Source organism: Orcinus orca, chromosome X (assembly GCF_937001465.1).
Source record: "Orcinus orca chromosome X, mOrcOrc1.1, whole genome shotgun sequence".
NCBI classification, from domain to species: domain Eukaryota; kingdom Metazoa; phylum Chordata; class Mammalia; order Artiodactyla; family Delphinidae; genus Orcinus; species Orcinus orca.
Genome location: NC_064580.1, coordinates 22,787,971 through 22,811,694, shown reverse-complemented (window position 1 = coordinate 22,811,694; position 23,724 = coordinate 22,787,971). Strand labels below are relative to the sequence as shown.

The 23,724-nt window shown below is 40.8% G+C and overlaps 1 protein-coding gene and 1 non-coding gene across 2 annotated transcripts; one reads left to right on the top strand and one right to left on the bottom strand.

Moving 5' to 3' along the window:
* Positions 1–16,748: 16,748 nt before the first annotated feature.
* On the top strand, positions 16,749–16,882 carry LOC117198450 (U8 small nucleolar RNA). The gene has a single exon (XR_004479631.1). It is a non-coding gene; the product is annotated as a U8 small nucleolar RNA (small nucleolar RNA).
* Positions 16,883–21,229: 4,347 nt separating this feature from the next.
* On the bottom strand, positions 21,230–23,412 carry LOC101270925 (melanoma-associated antigen B18-like). Its single transcript, XM_004284924.3, has 2 exons — positions 22,020–23,412; positions 21,230–21,904 (listed from the first exon to the last, which is right to left on the bottom strand). Exon 1 carries the CDS (start codon positions 23,130–23,132, stop codon positions 22,056–22,058), a length of 1,077 nt encoding a protein of 358 aa, XP_004284972.1. The 5' UTR covers positions 23,133–23,412; the 3' UTR covers positions 21,230–21,904; positions 22,020–22,055.
* Between the last annotated feature and the right edge of the window lie 312 nt (positions 23,413–23,724).

Here is a 23,724-nt window from a genome sequence, read left to right as displayed (position 1 = left end):
GCTATTAATAGAGAAATTAACAAAAACTTAAATAGGGAATTATCATATATTCATGGAGAGGAGCATTCAATATTGTAAACATGTTAATTCTCCCCAATTTTAATCTGTCGTGTATGGTAATACCCAGTCCTCCCAAGAGAAATTCAAGAGGTTTTGTATGTGAAGCTTGATAGCTTATTCTAAACTTTAAATTTATTTGCAAATGGCCAAGAAGAGTCAATATGCTCTTGATAAAGAAAACAAATATGAGGACTTACTCTACTAGATGTTAAGAATTACTTTTTTAAAAAACACTACAGTAATTAAAAATTTGTGTTATAAGTATCGATATAAGCAAATAGACCAACAGAACTGAATAGAATGTCCTAAAACACCCACTTATACATGGACCTTTGATTATTAAAACTGCCATTGCAGAGAAGCGGAGAAAGAACACTCTTTTTACTAAGGTGTGATAATGGAACAACTGTATATCCAAATTGAAAAATAATGCAACTGGAACACTCCCTCACACTAGACCCAAAATTCAATTTTGGAGACTACTAAAAACCTTCTTTTATATATATTATGGTAATTTTCAAAGTTGCATCCAGTTGAGGAGAGCAAAAAAACTTTGTATTTTCTATCAACTAGAGAGATACCAGCATTGTTCAACTAGGGCATCTGGAAGGAAAGGGCTGAAAGGAAAAGGGGACATCAGTCAACTGAGTAACAGAAGGACTGGGAATGATGTGAGCTGAAGAAGAAGAAGAAATGTCAGCTCCTTCTGAGAAATGGCAGCTCCTTCAATCCCCTTGTCCCCCGCTTAGTTGGCCTGGATACCATCTCGGGCTTTCACTTTCAAAGAAAAGTGCATGGGGATTTAGCACAGGCTTGGGAGAAAGCTACCTGGGCCAATGATCTGTTCATTCCATCTACCTCTACACCAGTCTCTCCACTGACCTGTCAATCGCTAGACTTTGAGGAAGCATAACCTGGACAGTAGTGTTATAGACATAGTGACCAGGGGATATAGTGCTGATTATAGACACACTGAAGAGAACCAAGAAGACATTAGTGACTCAGAGGCAGTCCCAGCTTGTCCACCTGTGATGGGGGCAGTGTCTCACCTTCTTCTCCACCAGAATGAGTGCTCCTGCTGTGGGGTGAGGAAATTGGGAGCCAGGGCCTCTCCCCTGCTCCCTTTTTTTTTTTTTCTTTTGCCCACGTGGAGGTATCCTGCAGATTCTGCTCTTTATCAGGGAGACTCTTTTGTAGAGGCTTACACTGGGGTTTAGAGTACTTAATGGTACAAGGGAGACATTTCTTTCCCTTGTTGTTGTCAGGGCTACTCTGAGTGGAGAGAGGTTGGGAAGCAGGGAGTGACCCTGATTCCACAACGGGCAGGCAGCTTTGCACAATCTCATTGTGAGAGCCTGCTTCTCTAGCAAGTGAACTAACACCACTCAGGGCAGGTTGTGCCCTGCAAATGTGTAAAAGAGGACTTTACATCATCTGAATGGTATTTGGAGCTCCAGTGGGAAAGACTTTAGGCCGACAGTCTATCCCGAAATGTGGAATAAGTCACCCAGATATAAATCCACAGGGTCATAAGCTGAGGGGAACTGGAGGAGGATGGGGACTAACCTGGTTATCTCATAGGTACATCTCAGCCCAGAACAAGGCCTGCCTTCACTTCAGCTCTACATACTTCCTTCCAGCTACCCTCAACTCTGACAGGAGTGAACAACTCCTACTTACTCAAATATTTCATGAACCTTTTTCTAACTGTTACCAGGTAACCACTTTAGGCTTGGAAACTTGGTACGTAAGGAATGAAGAAAGGCCAAAAGAAAGGGTTAATAGCTAGGTCAGTATAGTAGAGTATTCTTCTTGTATCCATTTTCTACTGCTGCTACATAGCAAATTAGTGCCAATTTAACATGATAAATGAACACAAATTTATTATCTCACAGTTTCTATGTGTAAGAAGTCCAGGTAGAACTCAACTGTTGTGTCTGCTTTAGAGTCTCACCTAGCTGCAATCAACATGTCAGTTGAGCTATGTTCTTATCTAAAGGCTCAACTAGAGAAAAATCCCAGCTGACTCACTTTGTTGGCAATGGTGCTAAGAAATGTTGGGTTTGTTGTTGTTGCTGGCTGTTGCTTAGAGGCCAGCCTCAGTTCCTAAACACAATTCCATGACACGTGGCTCATTCCATACTGGCCATTTCCATAGGTCTCCAAAGACCTGTCCAACATGACAGATCTTTTCTTCAAGGTCACCAGCATAGCAAGAGCATTTCTGCTAGCAAAATGGAGTTTTATATAATGTCCACAGTCAGGGAAGTACCATCTCCCCTTTGACAGACATAAGGGCAAATACAAATTTAAAATAAGGAAGAAGTAGAAATATTAAATCATTATGTTGTACACCTGAAACTAATAAAATGTTATATGTCAATTATACCTCAATAAAAATAAAATAAGAAATTTTTTTTCCCCAGGGCAAAAAAGAAACGAAACTCCCCCCACTTCCCTGTTTTTTAGAGCATGTACTTTAAAAAACTTGTAAATTCTTTCTCTGCCTCATTGAGATCTATGTAAATCTTTTAAAAGCTAAATAAGCCTCTCGCCAGTTTTACAACCCAGGAGTGTTTTTCTCAAGTAACTGGGAGCCACCTCTTTGAAATATAAGTATCAAGGAAGTTAGCACCCCATCTCCTAGACTCCATAAGAGTTTAACTTTGACCTGCCTCCAAGTTGTAAAAAAAACTGCCTCCTTTCACAAAGGTATAAGTTTATTTTTCCTTTGGATAAAGGCAATTATCTAACAAAGAGGGCAGCCCCAATTACCAGATAAATTTAGGATGAAGTATGTGTAATACATGGAGCTGTCAGGTCCTCTTACTTGAGGAACAGTTATCCTTATCTTGAGAACATGGGTGTAATGGGTTGTATTTGTTTGGTGGTATAAAAGGGTGAGCTGTCTTTCTGTCTTCACAATCTTTGTAGCAGATTGCCTGTGATGAGTGTCACATTCTGGTTTAATTCTTATTAAATAATAAAACTGTTTTCTTTCTTTCCTATATTTTGCAGAAAGGCATTTGTTAGTTGGCAGGAGAGTTTGTTTCTAATAAATGACCCCAAGAAATCTGGCAATGAGGACAAGACTTCCGTAAGTTCCTGAATCAAGTGAATCAGCAGAAGTTCTGTAGATACACAACAGTCAGGTAAGAGATTTAAATGATAAAGTCTTCCTTCTAGCTCTGTGCCCTTTTGGATTATTTGTCAGAAAAACCAACCTCGTCAAATTCAAGATTTTACTATAAACTATGCATGGTAATATGGGCTCTAAAATCCCATCAGGATCACCATCAGCTTTGATGATGGAAAAATATGGGAAGCCACTTCTTTCTCTTTACTAGGTACTAGCTCTGTCACATTAGAGATGGTATACCTGTAAGAATCTAGTCTTGCAGTGGCCTGAGGATGCTTTCTTTAATTTGGATAAAGCAACATATTTTCAGAGGTTCTCAGAAGGGCCTCATCTCAGCCAAATGAATTATTAGTATTTATGGGATTAATATCATTCCTACAGGAAAATTAAATATAAGTTGGATAGCCAGGAGGAAAACCTGAGAAAAATGGAGGAAATTAGAGAATTATAGGCACTGTCTCTGTCACAGAACCCTCCTCCTTTCCCTGATGTCCCAACTCTCTCTGCTCCCCTGCTTCTCTCTTTTTTTTTTTTTTTTTTTTTGTGTGTGTGTGGTACGCGGGCCTCTCACTGTTGTGGCCTCTCCCGTTGCGGAGCACAGGCTCCGGATGCGCAGGCTCAGCAGCCATGGCTCACGGGCCCAGCCGCTCCGCGGCATGTGGGATCCTCCCGGACCGGGGCACGAACCCGTGGCCCCTGCATTGGCAGGCGGACTCTCAACCACTGTGCCACCAGGGAAGCCCTCTCTTTTTTTGTTTTATTATTTGGCTGCGTCAGGTCTTAGTTGCAGCACGCAGGATCTTTCGTTGCAGTTCATGGGATCTTCGTTGTGATGCGTGGGCTTCTCTAGTTGCAGCCTGTGGGCTTTTCTCTAGTTGTGGCGCACAGGCTCCAGAGCACGTGGGCTCAGTAGTTGCAGCGCATGGGATCTTAGTGGCATGTGGGATCTTAGTTCTCCAATCAGGGGTTTAACCTGTGTCCCCTGCACTGACAGGTGGATTCTTAACCACCGGACCACCAGGGAAGTCCCTCCCCTGCTTCTCTTTATCTTTCCCTAACTCAAATCAGTTTCTGGAGAGGAGGAGGCAGTGATCTTTTGGATGTGTGGCTCCCTTCATTAGTGATTTCCTTGCACAGAGGGACTAAGGCATAAGTTTGTTAACTGCTAATGAATTACCTGCCCTGTTTGAGGACACAGGTTTGTGTACCTCATGCCTTAGCCTGAGTCCACTTCATGTTTTCATGCCCAGGTTCACCTACAAGATTCCCATATCATCCCCACACCAGGTAGGTAGGAAGGAAAGCAGAAATGATAAAGCAACATGATCATGGAATAATTGAGAATGTGGATAAAAGATTCTGTCCCCATATGAAGGCAACAGGATGGAGAGTAATTCCACTAGGCACTTGAAACAAAGCAAACAAAAAAAGATGTTAAGCTGATAAAGGTCAACATGGGAAGATTAGCCAAAAGACCATATAATTTACATTTTTCTTGTTTCAGTATGAGAACAACAAGCTCTTCCTATTCGGATCACCAGCAATGCCGATGACAGCATTGAGGAGCTGCCCAGGCCTCCAAGGTAATTCGCTTGCCTTTCCAACGAGCTGATGTGACTCATTTAAAGGCTTTTTTTCACTGTATCCTAGAAATACTTTGCAGTGTGTTTTCAGTTCACAGCCCCACACGTGGGGATGTGCACTGGCTGCTGTGTGGAATTTTACAACTAGCTGGCTTGGCGAGTTTGGTGGAACGAGCATGTCAGAGTCCAGAAAACTACCGCATCAAGGTGTATGGTGGCCAAAGGAAGCCACTGCCCCCCCTGCCACAAGTGTGGAAGAACCAAGGGCATTAAAGACCTGCAAGAAGGGTTGCTAATAGCCATGCTTGAAGCCTTTCTGCTAAAGGTGAGCTGAGAGAAGTTTCAGAGGTGTAACCAGAAAACCAGTGAGTCCCCCCAACTGATTTCAGTTGGCTATTTGCTAAGGCGGTCTCAAAATTTATTGGCTCAGGGCCAAAGGCAGATCAAAATCACTCTCTGGCCCTAAGCACACTTGTCTGGGCTCTCTTGATGACTATCCACATTCAAGTTAGGCAGAAGGAGGTAGGATGACAAGGACAGATTGTTACTCAGATCTTAGCAGCAGCTATGTTGTTTTCTGACAATCGAAAGAAAGACAAAGAAGGAAAGAAAAAATTAAAAATTGTTGTGTTAGCTGCTTAGTTAAAACTATTTAGTAGAGGAATAACCCCTACTCTGGACAACTTGTGAAGGGAGTAAAGAAGGGAGACTGTATGTCATTCTTACAAGAAGCCGGGACATTGGAAAAGGAACTGTAAAGAGAAACTCCAAATGCAGAGATTGCAGGAAGCAGGGAATCAGGAAAGCCCAGGAAGACTAGGGAATAACTGGCAAAATGGCTAAAAATGGACAGATATTGGAATCTTGGGGGTGGGAATTGGTGATACTGGTGCTACTTATTCTGAAATTTCCTTGGGGATTTTTCGCTTTTTATTTGTTGATAGATCAATACAGATTTCTGGTATTTTGGGTCAGCCTTCTTCTTGTCCCTTTTCATCCATGGTTCCCATACAGATAGGGCCTATGACTAAGGAAAATCCTTTCTGACTTTCTCTTTTTTTGTTGGTTTTTCTTCTTCTTTTTTTCTTCTTTTTCTTTTCTTTTTTCTTAGTTTCTCTTGATCCTCCTGTAAACCCACTGGAGAGAGACATGCCTTGGAAATGAAAGGTTACCACCTTCTATACACTAGACAGAATGTCTGTGGAGTACCCTAGGGGGAGAAAAGCACCTGATTGGGTTCATTGTGCCTTCTGAATGAAATGGGGAACGGCAGAAAGTGGCAGTGTCATACCATGCTGGAAAAGCACCCCAAGCTAAAACAAATCTATGCATCACTTTGGGCCCTAGGGAATAATGATACTGGTTTAATTTGAGATATAGAACCAATTAAAATAGCTCACCAAAGGGATGTCATGGCTACGCATAAAACAATATCCTTTGTTGAGAGCTCACTGGTAAGGAATAAAACTGGTTATAAAAGAATTAGAGAAAAAGGGAGATAATAAAAAATGAAAACAGTACTTGCCCTGTAATACTCCCATACTTACAGTAAAGAAGGAAGGTATATTTTATGAAGATCTTTGACCACTACACCATTTTGTACAAGAGCTTAGCGAAGTAAGTAAATCTGTTGTTCCAATAACCCCTATACTCCCTAAGCCTCCGACTGTTCTCACTTGTGACTTCAGTACCAATATCTGTAGTGTTTTTTTCTCTGTAGTTGATCTGCATCCTGATTTTTTTTTCTCCCTCTCTGTTCCTCTAGCACACAAATCTATATTCTTGTTTGTGTTTGCTTACAAAAGAGTACAGTATTTATGGCAAAGGATTCCTCAGAGCTCTGGGGACTCTCCTACTGTTTTCTCTAGTCATTTACAGGAAAATGTAGAGAAATTTGTGCCACTAGTAGAGGGACAATCATGCAATATGTAGATGATTTGCTGGTAGATTCAGAAACTAAAGAGCAGTACAAAGCTGAAACTTTGTTACAATTCCTCTCTTCACAGGGCCATAAGGCCGCCCTAGGCAAAGTGCAGTATTACCAAACTGAGGGAGAATACAACATCTGTTGTCAGCTGAAAGTGGCAAAGTGTTAAAATCGAGGAGCCAGCCAATTTTGCAATTGTAGACAGTGGATTCTAGGTTTTTACAGGGCAGTCATAACTTCCGGCACAGCAGTTGCACGTTGTTCTCTAGATCCTCAGGTTTTTGTCCCTAGAGTCTGAAGAGGCTTTTGAATAATTGAAATTGGCTACAGCCTCTCTCTCCCCACAGCTTTGGAGTCTAAATTTTGAAAAACCTGGCATGATTTATTTGACATTTCTGTTTAAAATGCAGATTTGATAATGTTTACTGCTGGGTCATGTACTTGAGATAAAAGTGGCTGACTTGGGCTTCCCTGGTGGCACAGCGGTTGAGAGTCCGCCTGCCGATGCAGGGGACACGGGTTCGTGCCCCGGTCCGGGAGGATCCCACATGCCGCGGAGCGGCTCGGCCCGTGAGCCATGGCCGCTGAGCCTGTGCGTCCGGAGCCTGTGCTCCGCAACGGGAGAGGCCACAACAGTGAGAGGCCCGCGTACCGCAAAAAAAAAAAAAAAGTGGCTGACTTAAGGCTTCCTGTGGGGTGGTGAAATGAAATCTTGGAAGCCCATGTTTTGTCCAGAGTTAGGTCTGCACAAGCAGACGAGATAACAGTTCCTAGAGCTACAATTCTTGGTCCTAGACTTAAAATGGATACATATGCTACTAATCAATATTTGGTTCTGCCATGCCACAGGGTAAATTTGGAAAAATAGGGGATTTTTTACTTCGATAAGAACTAAATTTTCTCATGGAAAAGTTATAGCTGATTTGTTAAAAGGCTTTACAACTGCCCACTCAGGTATCAGTAATTCATGGTAGAACTCACACAGGGCAGAAGGATGAAGTTTCTAAAGGTAATAATTTTGCTGATAGAGCTGTAAAATTTGCTCTTCAAACATGGCAGACTCATTCATTTTTGCTTTTGTTGCTTGTGCTTTGCTGTCATATCCAGGAAATCACTGCGTAGATCAATGTCAAGGAGCCCTGTTTTCTTCCAGGAGTTTTACAGTTTCAGGTTTTAAATTTAAGTTTTTACTCCCTTTTGAGTTCATTTTTGTGAGTGGTATAAAATAGGGGTCCACCCTCATTCCTCTGCATGTAGTTATCCAGTTTTCCCAACACTTTTTTTTGCAGAGACATTCCTTTCCCCCATTGGGTATTCTTGGCACCCTTGTCAAATGTTAGTTAATCATATATGTGGGGGTTTATTTCAGGGCTCTTGATTCTGTTCCATTGGTCTATGTGTCTATTCTTATGCCAATACCATACTGTTTTGATGACTATAGCTTTGTATTATAGTTAGAAATTCAGAAGTGTAATGCCTCTGGCTTTGTTCTTCTTTCTTAAGATTGCTTTGGCTATTCTTGTTCTTTTCTAATAAAATAGAACTACCATATCATACAGCAATCCCACTTCTGGATATATATCTAAAGGAAATGAAAACAGGATATTGAAAAGATGTCTGCACTCCTGTGTTTATTGCAGCATTATTCACAATAGCCAAGATATAGAAACAACCTAAGTGTCCATCACGGATGAATAGATAAAGAAGATGTAGTACATATATACAATGGAATATTATTCAGCCATGAGAATGAAGGAAATTCTATCATTTGCAACAACTTGGATGGACGTTGGGGACACTATGTTAAGTAAAATAAGTCAGAGAAAGGCAAATACTGTATTATATCACTTATATGTGGAATCTAAAAAGGATAAACTCAGATTCATACTTCCCATGTGAAGCCAGCACCACAGAAGGACTAGGAGTGTAATTCCCTAGAGGATTTGAAACTTAAGTTTTCTAGAGTAACTGAAGTTGATACTTAATTCAACTGAAAGGAGGCATTCTAGCAAACTTACTATTCTCACAGACCACCTTGCTGTCCTGTTCACAGTAGTGGCTATCAAATACTTTAAGAATCATGTTTTACTAGGAAAAAAAACAGGTTTCTTGTTAAAATATGGAAATATACTGCTTGGACTGTTTCATGCTGGAACAACAACAATCCCACAAAGCTCTCAGAGACACTCACTCCAAGATATTGTATAATCACTTGTTCAAAATTACAGAACTATTCATATTTAAGGCAACAATTAGGTATTGGGACTATGACTATCCCAAAAGAGACAGAAAGATGGTATAAAAAAGCAAAGCATCTAACTAATAGACAAAGAAATCTGTTATTTACAGATAGAGACTTCAGAGGACAGGTCTAGTGTCACTCCATTAACCTTGGGATGCAGGTCCTCTCCAATCCCAATATATAGAGATAAACAAGGTCATTATTTGTGGAGGTTTAATTGACTGCTATAATAATAGAATTACTGATTTGGACCGATGCCAAAAAAGAGCTTGGGTTTGTCCTCAAGCCTTAAAACAATTAGAGTCATGTACATTAAACACTGCAAGTTCAAACTCTACCCTTCAATAGGTGCCTTGTAATAAGATATTGATACTAGATAATGGCCAACTGTCTTTGTGTTTCACATCTGGGAAAAATTATTTGGTGAGATGGAGCACTTATTGAAAGAACTTTAAGTCATTATGTAAATGTTATGTTACTTATGTAATTAAGGGAAACTCAGGAGAAATTTATTGGCCCATGTAAGAAAAACTCCTAGTTAAAATTTTAGATGATCAGACTCTAGAGTTATGCTCTCCCTTAGGCTTGGATTGGGTACTATAATATTTTATAAGGGACTACTAAATAATACTCAAATAGTTACTCATTTGGAAGTTTGAGCAATAAAGCATCACAACAGTTTGTAAAATTAATGTACGATGAAGAACTTTTGCACATTGCTAATCAAGAATTTGCTTTAACCATTCACCATTGGTCTGATATATTTAAAGGTTTTCTCCCCAAGGCAAATAATGTACTGAATTTTTCAACCCATCCTACTTTATTTCTGTACTTGCATTGCTTTGTAATTTACCACAGACTTGTTGGTTATTTAGATGGCTGTAATTTGCCCAGAGAAAGGTAGAAATGGCAGTGGAAATAAATTTTAAAACAGTAGTGTGAACTATTTTGCAGCAATAAAGGGAGGGTACTGTAAAGATAAATACAAATTAAAAATTTTAATTCTTTTGGTGTCCAAAAAAAGGAATGTGACTTCCTTTATTTTTAGAGCATTTACTTTAGAAAACTTGTAAATATAAAACCTTTCTCTTTTAAATATTCTTGCCAATTTTATAACCCAGGAATGTTTTCCTTTGGATAAAGTCTAACACAGAGGGCCACCCCAATTACCATGTGCATTTAGGAAGAATTGTGTCTGACAATTGGTGATACCAAGTCCTCTTACTTGAGGACTAGCTATCTTTTATCTTGAGAACATGGATGTAACGGGTTGTATCTGCTTGGCTGTATAAAAAGGTGAGATTTCTTGTTAACTTTGCTATCTCTTTAGTTGCTTGCCTGTGATGCACATCATATCACAGTTTAATGCTTATTTAATGATAAAATTATTTTCCTTCCTGTATAACATTCAATTTTACCTGAGCCCTGTGATTCTGGAAAACAGTGTAGGTTACGAGATTCCCCCCCACTTTGTGTTCCAGGAAATAGCTTACCTCAAAGAACCATTCTTCCTCATATAATTTAAATAAGACTCATGGATTTTCCTTTGTTTACCTATGACAAGGCCAGATACAGATCCTCAAAAATACCACTTTTTGTCTCATAAATGATCAGTTGAAACAAAATGCTTGTTAGCCAAACTTTGGTTAAGCTTCTTTTCTTCCTCCAGGCCCCTGAATTTTGGCCTCCTCTCACCAGAGCTAGCATACAACCCCTCTTGAGAATCAGCTGTCCTCAGGGTAAAACATTCTCTGATTTAGTATCCAATCACACTACCCCTTCATCCCCTTTCCCCACACCCAGTTCTTTCTAGCATTGTTTACTCCTGTCTACAAAAGAGAATCCCTTTTTGCCTAATGCTTGAGATCCTTGCAGATCTTATGGTCACAGCTTTTCTCTATTGCAATAGGTGCCCTCGCCCTGTTTCAGAAGTCCCTTTCTACCCTTGTAATAATCCTTTTTCAAGAAAGATCTCTCCTTAATAGTCTAGATTTGTTTTATATTTTACACATAGCTTGTAGAGAGGCATTTTTGAGTCAGCAGGATGGTTTGTTTCTAATTATTTCCAAAACACATATAATATAATGTCATCATAGGGGTGACATCTCATCACCTTTGTCATAATATATTGGTTAGAAGCAAGTCACAGGCCCTACCCACAATGAATACACAAAGGCATGACCACCAGGAGGTGGGGATCACGGGGGCCCCCTGAGGTTCTGTCTGCCACAGTTTACCCTCCAGGCCTCAATATTTCAAGTCCCCACCTTACACAGAATTCATTCACCCTCACCCAAGATCCCCAGAAGTCTTGCCTCATTACAAAATCAACTTAAAATCCAAGTCTCATCATCTAAATCAGGTCCAACTGCAGATGATGAGGCTCTTGGGGGGAAGTTTATTAAGCAAACCAGCTGGGCACAATAAATCTCTATTTATGGACATATAAGATAAAGAGACAAGTCATCTGTCCTGACAAATCCAATGTACAATGGAGAGATAGCAGTAGGGTAACATCTATAGACATTCCTGTTTAGAAACAAGAAAATGGGAAGTATAAGAGTCGCTGGACAGTATCAGTTCTGAAATACCAATGGACAAATGTTTCAGTTCCTTGATTAGATTTCAAAGCCTGGGAAAAATTCCTCTGGTTATCACCTCCATCTTGTGAATCATCCTTCCTTTTTTATGGAAGATAGCATGTGTTTGTAGTTGAGAATGTAAAACAGTTACTTTGCAGGCTGTGATCAAATGCACTGGGACTAGTACTTGAAACACCTACCGTGCCTCCCCCAGTGGAAAGTTTCTTTCTAATTTATCCAGGATTAAAGAGTAACTGCTAAGAGCCATTTTACATTTTAGGCTTTAGTCTCTCAACTTTGAGACATACTATCTGAGGGTCTCCCATATCCTTACCTCACCCACCATATAGCTAAGCTTAAAACTTCCTTTCCACTGAAAAACTGCAGTTTCCCAAATGTCCAACTGGATTTGCCTCAGGGCTTTTACACCTAACAGCTCTCACCTGGGCTCCCACCCCTTCACTCCTTTTTAATTGGGCTAACATGATATAACTTCTAACTGCTCCTAGACACAAAATCCCTAACATCCCCAAGAATATCAAGGTGTTTTCCAAAGAGCACATGTTCAGTTAATGTTTAGAGAATAAATGAGTCAATGAACGTGCTAATTTAAGTTTTAATTTCTCCTACATTCTTGGATTAGTTAAGTAAATTCATGTATGCATCTTTTAATTTTAGAAAATGATGGACTGAATGTATTAGGAAAGCCATCAGTCAACCATCTTCACATTACCTATTTCTTAAACCCAACAGTTTTACTACTGAGTTCTTTCATATTTCCAAAGAAACACCTACTCAGTGCCATGATATCCTATTCTATATCATAAAATAAGATGGAAGATTTACCAATTTGTTTTCCAAATTACATAGCTCCCACTCTTAAACCTGATACGTAGCAATAACTATATAACCAAAGATTTGATTAATAAACTTATATTCTGAATCTATTTAAATCTTCTATTAAAAGACACATTTAGAAATTAATTAGAAAGAATGAACGAAATTAAGAAAGAGTGAAAAAATTATTTAAAAAAAGAAGGAAAGAAGGAAGGGAAATCTCCAAATTACCACATAAAACAGAAAGACAAAACGATATGCTGTGTTTCCTCCAGCCCAGTACCAGTTCTCCACTAGTTGGAACATTGTCTGCTCTCTTCAACCACAAGTTAAAGAAAGCAGTTCAGACTCATTGTGGGTAGGAGAAGAAACTGGACATGACCCTAGAACATGTGCTGTCCATGGCAGTAGTGCTAACCCTTGCTACAACTTGCTCAGGCTCTCTCTTCCTCATTTCTAAAAGCTTCCTCATATTGGTGTGGGAAGGAACTGTGTATTGTATAAGTGACCTTGCCCAAACCTGCAGGACGTTCATCTTGCTGGTTTCAGCATGGGCTCTTGGACCTCACAGGAATTCATAGCATGGAGGATCTCTGTCGGCTACCTGTTGGCACTTCAGTTACTTTTCCTGCACAAATCTTTAGTGATAAGCTTCCTGGGCTCTCATAGATGAAGTGTTTCCTCCCAGTCTACACCCCCATTATATTCAAGAATTCCTAGATCTCCTTCTTAGTACGGCAGTTGCCTTTCATGAAGATGTGCCAAGGAGAGTCATCAGGAGACTGGTCTTGGGCAATCCCTGCCACCATTCAAACTCCCATCATTAGTGACGTGAAGTTTTCTGACAAGGCCATAGAAGTGCTTGGTAGATTCCATTTCCACCAAGTTAAGGCAGAAGACCAGCTCCATGTGTTCAGAGGCTTTCCAGAAGATCACAAGGAAGTGGTCCCTGACCTTTGTTGACCTTTTTCAGCATGTTTGCCTTTGTAATGGGCAGTCATTTTACAACTGATCAAAAGGAACTGCACCAACAAAGTCACCTTCTTGGTTAGAAAGTCTCTGCATGGGTGCTCACACAGAAACAGCTACCAATTGTGTGTGTGTGTGTGAGTATGAGTGTATATGAGTGTATATGTGTGTACATGTATATATGCATAAATATACGCAATCTCAAAAGTTTCTTGAAAAATACTAGCCTATGTGTGATTTACTGTGATATTCATTATTCTATTTCTAGCCCATACACTGTGTTCTGTTAAAAATAATAATAAAGGCCAATGCTCACCTCTAAAGAGGTTTCAGATGTGCAGCCATAAAAGGAGAAATTGACAGAGACACAGTAATAGTGGGGGACTTTAAGACCCCACTTATGTCAATGGACAGATCATCCAGACAGAAAATCAATAAGGAAACACAGGCCTTAAATGACACATTAGGTCAGATGGACTTAATTGATATTTATAGAACATTCCATCCAAAAGTAGCAGAATACATATTCTTCTAAAGTGCACATGGAACATTCTCCAGGATAGATCACTTGCTGGGCCATAAAGCAAGCCTCAGTAAATTTAAGAAAATTGAAATCATATGAAGCATCTTTTCTGACCAGAATGCTATGAGATTAGAAATCAACTACAAGAAAAAAAAACTGTAAAAATCACAAACATGTGGAGGCTAAATAATACGTTACTAAACAGTCAATGGATCACTGAAGAAATCAAAGAGGAAATTAAAAAAATACCTAGAGACAAGTGAAAATGAAAACATGACAATCAAAAACCTATGGGGGGCTTCCCTGGTGGCGCAGTGGTTGAGAGTCCGCCTGCCGATGCAGGGGACACGGGTTCGTGCCCCAGTCCGGGAAGATCCCACATACCACGGAGCGGCTGGGCCCATGAGCCATGGCTGCTGAGCCTGCGTGTCCAGAGCTTGTGCTCCGCAACGGGAGAGGCCACAACAGTGAGAGGACCGCATAACGCGAAAAAAAGAAAAAAAAAAAAAACCTATGGGATGCAGCAGAAGCCATTCTAAGAGGGAAGTTTATAGCAATACAGTCTTACCTCAGGGAACAAGAAAAATCTCAAATAAACAACCTGACCTTACACCTAAAGCAACTAGAGAAAGAAAAACAAACAAAACCCAAAATTAGTAGAAGGAAAGAATCATAAAGATCAGAGCAGAAATAAATGATATAGAGATGAAGAAAACAATAGAAAAGACTAATGAAACTAAAAGCTGGTTCTTTGAAAAGACAAACAAAATTGATAAACCTTTAGGCAGACTCATCAAGAAAAAAAAGGGAGAGGGATGAAATCAATAAAATTAGAAGTGAAAAAGGAGAAGTTATAATGGACACCACAGAAATACAAAGGATTGTAAGAGACTACTACAAGCACTATATGCCAATAAAATGGACAACCTAGAAGAAATGGACAAATTCTTAGAAAGGTACAATCTCCCAAGACTGAACCAGGAAGGAATAGAAAATATGAACAGACCAATCACAAGTACTGAAATTTAACTGTGATTTAAAAATTTCCAACAAACAATAGTCCAGGACCAGATGGCTTCACAGGTGAATTCTATCAAATATTTAGGGAAGAGTTAACACCTATCCTTCTGAAACTATTCCAAAAAATTGCAGAGGAAGGAACACTCCCAAACTCATTCTATGAGGCCACTGTCACCCAGATACCAAAACTAGACAAAGATACCACAAAAAAATAGAACAGTCATATGGATACATGGGAATACTGTAACATAATTACAATTAGCTTTTTAATTTTTCTAGTTTTTGATAGGTGAAAAATAACACATTTTTTCATGTTTAATGTGTTCCTGTGTTTATTATTCATTTGTGTTTATGTTTCCTGTTTATTGTTCATGATGTTTGCCAGTATTTAGTGTGGTCAGATTTGAATGAAATTTTTATGTATAAAAAATTAAAATTTGTTTTGAACATTTAAAATAAATAAATCACAATGTCACCGTTGTTAAATCAAGAAATAGGTATAACTATTTTACACAGTTATTGAGAAGAAATAGAACTGAAAAGAATTTTTTAAAAAAAACAAAACTCAGGAACCATGAGCTGGGGATGTCATCTAGATTATCTTTTCCAGACATGTCCAGCCCTTTATCTGCAGAATGTCCAGCCCTTTATCTGCAGAATCATTGAGGTAATTAGCCTCAGGACATCTCCCCTCAATTTCTCCCTCTCTGCAGTTTTAGGTCCCCTTCCACTACTCACTGGTTTTCCTGGCCTGTCTCAAGTGTCATCACTTCCCAAGCCTGCCCACTCATACTGCCCCAAACTCAGTGGAGGAGGCACTGTACACAGGGTAAAAATATCAGATTCCAGCAGCCATCAACACAGCTCCCAGCCAGGAACACTGGCAGGGATGCAGTGAACCACTGGAATAGCCAAGAGATGTAGCTCTCCCAGCATCTAGTATCACTGGGTGACACAGAAAAGCTACCTATACTCTGCCTGATGGTAGGCACAGAGGATTCTAAGGTAGGTGAGGTGTTTGGCATGCCTCTAGTCCTTTCATCCAGTAGATCTGCCCACCCAGACCTCTCAACTTCTAGCTGCTGGTGGTAATTGAGAGTTTTCCCAAGCTTATTATCAGAAGTTATCTTGGACCCTCTACCCAGATTCTCCACCTTCTCTCCTTATAGTCCTTTCTCTACCTTATGCTGAACTCTAAATCCAGAATGCTGACTGCCAGCCTACCATGGGCTCTCTAGATGAGGTTTTTCATGTGGTCTCTCTCATGAACTCTGGCAATTGCTCTGATCTCAGATCTTCACTAGCTAAGGGTGTCCTGCCTGGTTCTCTTGCCCAACAACCGATCATACTCATCAAGTCCTTGCTTTTCAAAGTAAAGGAGGGATGTCTTGATATTTCAGAATGTAAAGTATGCCTAGAAGAATCCTGGTACTCAAGACATTAATGCAGAAATCCAGCTCCATATGGGTAAAAGTTTAATTTTATACTCAACCTATTTGAAAATAAGGAAATAAAATAACAAGACAGTATCTTTCATCTGAAAGTTTGGCCAAAATTTAAAAGACTGATGAAATAAAATGCCTGTGAGAATGTAAGGCATTCACACACGTGAATCTGAAAGACTGTAAATTGGTATGGCATCTTTGGAACAGAAGTTCAGCAATATTTGTAAAAAATTTCAGTCTTAACACTCTGCCCACTTTAATCAAGTTTGCACTTTTCTATTTCTTTCCTGTGAGAAAGCATGCACATTTGTCTAAGATTTCATGTTCAAAGATGTTGATTTCAGTCCTATTACTCATAGCAACAAATGGGGAACAATTTTTATGTCCATTAGGAGGAGAATAATTAATTATCACACAAACATAATAAGTAGGGTAATCCTTATGTGTCTTTTTCTTGGAGGGCAGTTTGGAATATGATGATTGGTGTTCTTATGATACATGATTAACATCTGTGTGTAATCAAGACTTGCAACACCCTGATTGCTCCTATCTTATTCTTCCTGAAGATCTTTCCTTCGAATGGCCAAAAGGTACGAAAAGATGCTCAACATCACTAATTATCAAGAAAATGAAAATCAAAACCACAGTGAGATATCATTTCACACCAGTTAGGAAGGTTATAATTTTAAAAAAGCATAATTAAGTGTTGGCTAGCATGTGAAGAAATCAAACCCTTGTACACTGTTGGTGGGAATGTAAAATGGTATAGCCACTATAGAAAATAGTATGGAAGTTTCTCAAAAAATTAAAAGTAGAACTACCATATAATCCAGCAATCTCATTTCTGGGTATGTATTCAAAAGAATGGAAATCAGGATCTCTAAGAGATGTCTGCATTCTCATGTTACTTGCAGCACTACTCACAACAGCCAAGATACGGAAACAACCCAAACGTCCATCAAAGATAAGCAAAGAAAGAAAATGTGATTCATACACAAACACACACATGGACACACACACACAATGGAATATTATTCAGCCTTAAAAGAGGAAATCCTGCCATTTGCAACAATATGATGGACTTGAAGGACATTATGTTAAGTGAACTAAGCCAGTCACAGAAGGACAAATGGTTCTGCTTAAGTGAGGTACCTAAAATCATCAAACTCATAGAAGGAGAGAATCAACTGAGTTACCAGGGGCTGGGGTGAGGGGGAAATGAGGAGTTGTTCAATTGTTATAAAGGTTCAGATATGCAAGATGAATTAGTTCTCAAGATCTGCTGTACAGCATGGTGCCTATAGTTAACAATACTGAAAATTTTTAAAAGAGCATAGATCTCATGTTAAGTGTTTTCACCATGAAAGAAAAAACCAAAGGGACACGAGGAAACTTTTGGAGGTGATGGATATGTCTGTTACGTTGACTGTGGTGATGATTTCATGGGTGTATACATATGTCCAAACTCATCAAACTGTATGTATTAAATATATGCAATTTTTTATATCAAATATATCTCAATAAACATGTTTTTTTTTTAAAGAAAAAGGATCTTAGTTGTTAAATGAGTGTGGTGGATCTATGTGTGCTGTCATGGAAATATTCTGCATTCATTTTTTTAAGTGACAGGGTCAAGAGGCAGAACAATATGTACATTGTTAATCATACATGTTAAGTTCAATATATTTTTATAGCACATCTACATATGAAAAAACCTCAGGTCAGCTTTAAAATGACACACATCAGTTTGTTAATTGTGGTTGCCTCTGAGGCGGGGGCTGGATTTTGAGGAAAGGGGGAGATTGTAATCTATCTGTAAGAATTTTTTGCAGCAAAAATATATGTACTATTACCTTTGTAATTACACTATTTAAATACATCTAACCACAAAAATAGCAGGTATGTGGGACTTCCCTGGTGGCACAGTGGTTAAGAATCTGCCTGCCAGTGCAGGGAACATGGGTTCGATCCCTGGTCCAGGAAGATCCCACATGCCGCGGAGCAACTAAGCTCGTGCGCCACAACTGCTGAGCCTGCGCTCTAGAGCCCGCGAGCCACAGCTACTGAGCCCACGCACCGCAACTACTGAAGCCTGCCCGCCTAGAGCCCATGCTCCGTAATAAGAGAAGCCACCGCGATGAGAAGCCCGCTCACCACAACTAGAGAAAGCCCACAGGCAGCAACGAAGACCCAATGCAACCAAAAAAAAAAATTAAAAAAAAATAGTAGGTATGCATTAATCAGATAAAGTAACTGATGCAACGGATAAAACCTGCAGACCCACAATGGCTTAAAGCAACAGAAATTTATTTCTTATACACATAAAGTCCAATGTGGGTAGGCAGGGGTCTCCACTGTCAGATGACCCAGGGATCCAGTCTGCTCCCATTGGCGGTTCCACTTTTCAACAAGCGATCTCCATGTTTGCTGCTGAATGGAATAGAAAGCATGGAAGTGGCATACTGGCTTTCAAATTCCTTGGCCTGGAGGTGACAAACATTGTTCATATTTCAGTGTCTGCGTAGTCACATGAGCCTTCCTACATACAAGCGGATTGGACTGAACGTGTAGGACACATTTGTTCAAAGACAAGGTATCTGTCAGTAAACCCTTGACATTTTTCCCCTCCTAGAACGACTGTGAGTTCTGAGGAATTCAGCCTCAGTAGATGTTTGTTAGACAGTGAATTCCATGGTCTTTTCTCATCTTCAACTTATGAGGGAGGCTTTCGTAAACTCACTTATTGGTGTGTGTGTTCAGTGGCCAGTCTCAAATAACACATTCCTTCAAAATCCTACTGACAATATCTGGGTCATTTACAAAACCCCCCATCTAACTTCAGTTATATCCCAAGAACCAGTATCTTCTGTAAGAAGCAAGATTGTGATCACCACCTCATTTGGAATATACTCTGAAACTTGTGGGCTGGGGATGGGGCTGTGGTAACCAGGTATCTAGACTTCACTGTCAGTGGTTCCACTGGGAGGGATGGGACCTTCACTGTACACGTGCAGAGAGTTGGAATGCTTTAATCAAGGGGAGGGCATATGACTCTGGACTGCCTGTATCACAGGAAACAGGGTGCAGCTCCAGAGGTCACAGTGAAGAGCTGGTCAGTGTATGAGGTTCCGATTTGGGCAGGAGGGCACACTGGGGAAGACCCAGAGGAAACATGCTGTAATTCAGGAAAGTGCTGGTGCAGGACTGTGCCAGTATGTGAGCAGAGTCACCTGTCAAGGAACCCTGGGGCTAGTGACAGGGGGATCCTCAGCATATGAAACCCACAGACAATCCCCAAATTGTGCTTTATTCTCATATTCACCTTCCTTCATCAGGGTCGCTTTTTGTACTTTGACTAGAGTGTCTTGTTTTTTAATTGTATGTGATATAACTTGGAGTAGTGAGAATAATAGAGAATGAAAAGACAGAAGGTCTGCCTCAGTTTGGAGGAGTGGAAAAGTGTGGGCTCTAGAAAAATCTGGACCAGGGGTCTAGTCCCAGCTCTTTCACTTATCAGCCATGTGAACTCGAGAAAATTAGAAGTTCTTCATCTGCAAAGTATGTCTAATAAGCCCTATCTTGTAGGACTGTTGGGATATATGTAATGGATATGAAGCACTTGACAGAGTAAGGTCTTTAATGAATGGCAGTTATCATATGATTTTTTTTTTTTTTTTTTTTTTTACTGCAGATGATACCACCCTCCCCTCTGGGAAGATTTATGTTATATTAATCCAAGAGATATCACAGAATATGCAGTTTCCACCAAGTGATCGCATAAAGCTGCTTAGCAGGTAAAACAAAATAAATTCCCCCATTTGAGGATGTTACTTAATTTGTATGTGGGGTTGTCCACCCCAGGTGGATGCAACTCAGAGGTCGTAGAATTTGTGTCAAGGACCAACAATGTCCCCCCCGGGTGCCTTTCCATCCAAATCACCTGTATTTTTATTCACTTCTTCACCACCTAATATGGAGCCCTCCCTTAGAGTTTGCAAAATTATACTCAAGATAACCTAATTAAAATGGCTTTTTTTTTCCTTTTTTTTTTTTTTTGCGGTATGCAGGCCTCTCACTGTTGTGGCCTCTTCCGTTGCGGAGCACAGGCTCCGGACACGCAGGCTCAGCGGCCATGGCTCACGGGCCCAGCCGCTCTGCGGCATGTGGGATCTTCCCGGACTGGGGCACAAACCCGTGTCCCCTGCATCGGCAGGCGGACTCTTAACCACTGCGCCACCAGGGAAGCCCTAAAATGCCTTTTTAATGCCTGAGATATGGTTCTCAGCATTCCACCTCAAGGGAGTATCACCTTTATTTCTCATAAATTCCTTGGAGATGCTGTGCATAAAACAACTAGATTGTGCTCTGTGTCCAGCTGCACTTGAAGAAGAGCACAGGACACCTTCCATTTCTGCCCAAGGAGGAGCTTTTCCTCTGGTTTATTGATGATACTAAAGTAACTCTTATGAACAGGTTTGCATTCCAGGGTTTTGTCCTCCTACTCTGAGAAACACCGTTTGTATACCTGGCCTCCGCTCACCAGTCCCACAGCCTCATCTAGTCTACCACCCAGCTTAAATTAACAGGATATCCCACTGAGAGACTTGTATTTTCCCCAACCCCCAAACTTCTGTTACCCAGGGAATTTGTACCTTATTGTTTTCACCCTCCCCCTCCCACGTCTCCCAACCCCATCCCTGTCCCATTACCTCCTTACTCCTTCTTACTTGTCCTTTAGGTCTTAGAGGGTATTTCACCATCTTTTCTATATAATTACTGCTCCTTGACTGTACAGTTCTAAAGGCAGGGTGTTTTGTATCCTAGTTTCACCATTTATAACACAATAATTTTCAAAGAGCAGATGCTCAATATTTGGAGAATGAATGAGCCAGTGAGTATGAGTTCTAGTTTATAAGTCTTTTATTTCTCCTACGTTCTTTAATAAGTGAAGCAAATCCAGTTATGTATTTTTTATTTTTACAGAATAACAGACTAAAATGGATAAGGTAAACCAAGAACTACACATTTTTTAAACTTTTTTTCTCCTGTATTTTTTTTTAACATCTTTATTGGAAGTCTCCTGTATTTTTTGATCCCAGTAATTTTACTGATAAAATTTTTCACATTTCCAAAGAAATGCCTATTACCATGCCATGTTTTATTGTTCTAGTTCAATAAATGCGAAAGGTTTCCCAATTTGTCTTACAAAATAATAAAACTCTTAATCTTAACTCTATTAAGTTAAATCTAATAAATATGTAACTGAGGTCACTAATTTAGATTCTGAAATTATTATACCTTCTATTAAAGAAACAACATTTAAAATATAACAAAAGGAAAGAAAGAGAGAAAGGAAGGGAGGGAGGGAAGGGGGAAAGAGAAGAAAAGAGAAGAAAAAAGAAAAGAAAAGGAAGAGAAAAAATTAAACTCTAAGTTTACCATATAGAATAGGAACAAAAAGAGGATATTACACTGTGTTCCCTATAGACCCACCCTGGCCATCCACAACTTAGAATGTTACTGCTCTTTTTCCACAAGGGAAACAATCTTCTCAGACTTCATCATTTGAACTATAACCTAAATAAAAAAGAAAAAAAGGTAAAATTCCAAGTTAGCAATATACAACAGGAACTCAGGGATATACCCTTCTCCAGTCCCACCCTGGCCCTCCACTATTAGAACACCGACACACCTTTTCAACCAAAAAGTGAAGAACCAGCCTTGAACTTCACTTAGCCTGGGAGAAGTTGCTGGCCATGGCCCTGGAGCGTGCACTGGCCGTGGCCCTGGAGCGTGCACTGGCCATGGCAGCAGCACGAGCCCTGGCTGCCATTCTTGCTTGGGCTCTCTCTTCCTCGTCTCTCAAAGCTTCTTCATACCAGAATGGGAAGGCACTGGGCACTGTATCATAAATCTTGGCTAAAAACTCCAGGACTTTCATCTTGCTGGTTTCAACGTGGGCTCGTGGACCCCATAGGAACTCATAGCGCGGAGGATCGCTGTTGGCCACCTGGCGGTACTCCAGGTACTTTAGCTGCACCAAATCTTCAGTGATGACCTTCTTGGGATCCCCATAGATGAAGTGCTTCCTTTCAGCATGTACACCCATCATATTCAGCACTTCCCAGATCTCCTCTTCAGTGGCACAGTTGCCGTTGATGAAGATCACACCCAGCACGATCATCAGGAGCCCGGTCTTGGGCGGGTTCTCTTCTTCATTCATCGTTCCATTGGAGGTGAGGTCTAGTTTGCTGACAAGGGCATAGCAGTGCCTGGTAGGATCCACTTCCTTCAGATCAAGACCAAAGGCCAGCTCCATGTGCTCAGAGGCTCTCTTGAGGATCTCATTGAAACGATACTTGTACTTTTTGATAACAAACTTCAGCATCTCTGACTTAGTAATTGGCTCTTTTTTTTGATACTTATGCAGCAGGTAATGCACCAACAAAGCCACCTTCATGTGTAGAGGATCTCTGCGTAAGTCCTCAATGCCCTTGGAGGATTTTGAGCTTTCCTTCTTTTGGCTGTTAGTACCTTCATCTGAATTGGTGCATGAAACAGCTGCATTAGCATTGGTGGTTCCCTGAGGTCCCTCAGGAGTGCTAGGTGTCCCAGCAGCAGGCATATTCTGAGGCCTGTCCTCAAAGGGAGGACAGACAGAGGAAGGGGACTCTCCTGCTGCTGCTGCTGTTGCTGCTGCTGCTGCCGCCCCAGTGGCCTGAGCATCCTCCAGACTCTGGGTCTCAGCATGGGCCTGGCGGCGTTTCTCACGGGCACGGAGCTTACTCTTCTGACCTCGAGGCATGGTGACTGGTCAGGGACTGCAGGCAACTGTTTAATCTGCGAAGGTTGATGAGAGGTCACCAAAGAAGACAGAGGAAGAGATGGTGTGTATAGCCTCAATGGGGAGATTCTTCTACCTTGTTTCCAAGAAAAGCTGCCTCTGCTTTTCCCCTTAAGGGTACTGTTTTAGGAACCCACGAGACAGGGGCTGGCAGGACTCTGTGGACCTCCTCTGTTCTGCATGAGCTTGTCACCTCAGTTCTAACCCAGGATACTAAACTTGACTCCTGACCAGTCCTTTGACTCCTCCCTCTGCCAACTTGAGGCTACCCCTTCAGACCAAGGATTCTGCAGGCGGAAGTGGAGGGGGGTTGGGCATAACAGCCACTCTTGAGCCCGTCGGGATCGACAGTGGGGTTGGGGCATGTCGGTCCAGGGCGGGGCTCTGTGGGGCCGCTTCAATTCTGGGAGGAGTGTGTCCCTTCAGTTCTAACGAAGATTACTCACCGCGACACCTCTCCAATTCTGGGACTCCTCCGTCTGCTGATACGAGGCCACACCTCTCAGACTGCAGCCTCAGTCTCTATAGCTGGTGTGACAGAAGTTAGGGAGAG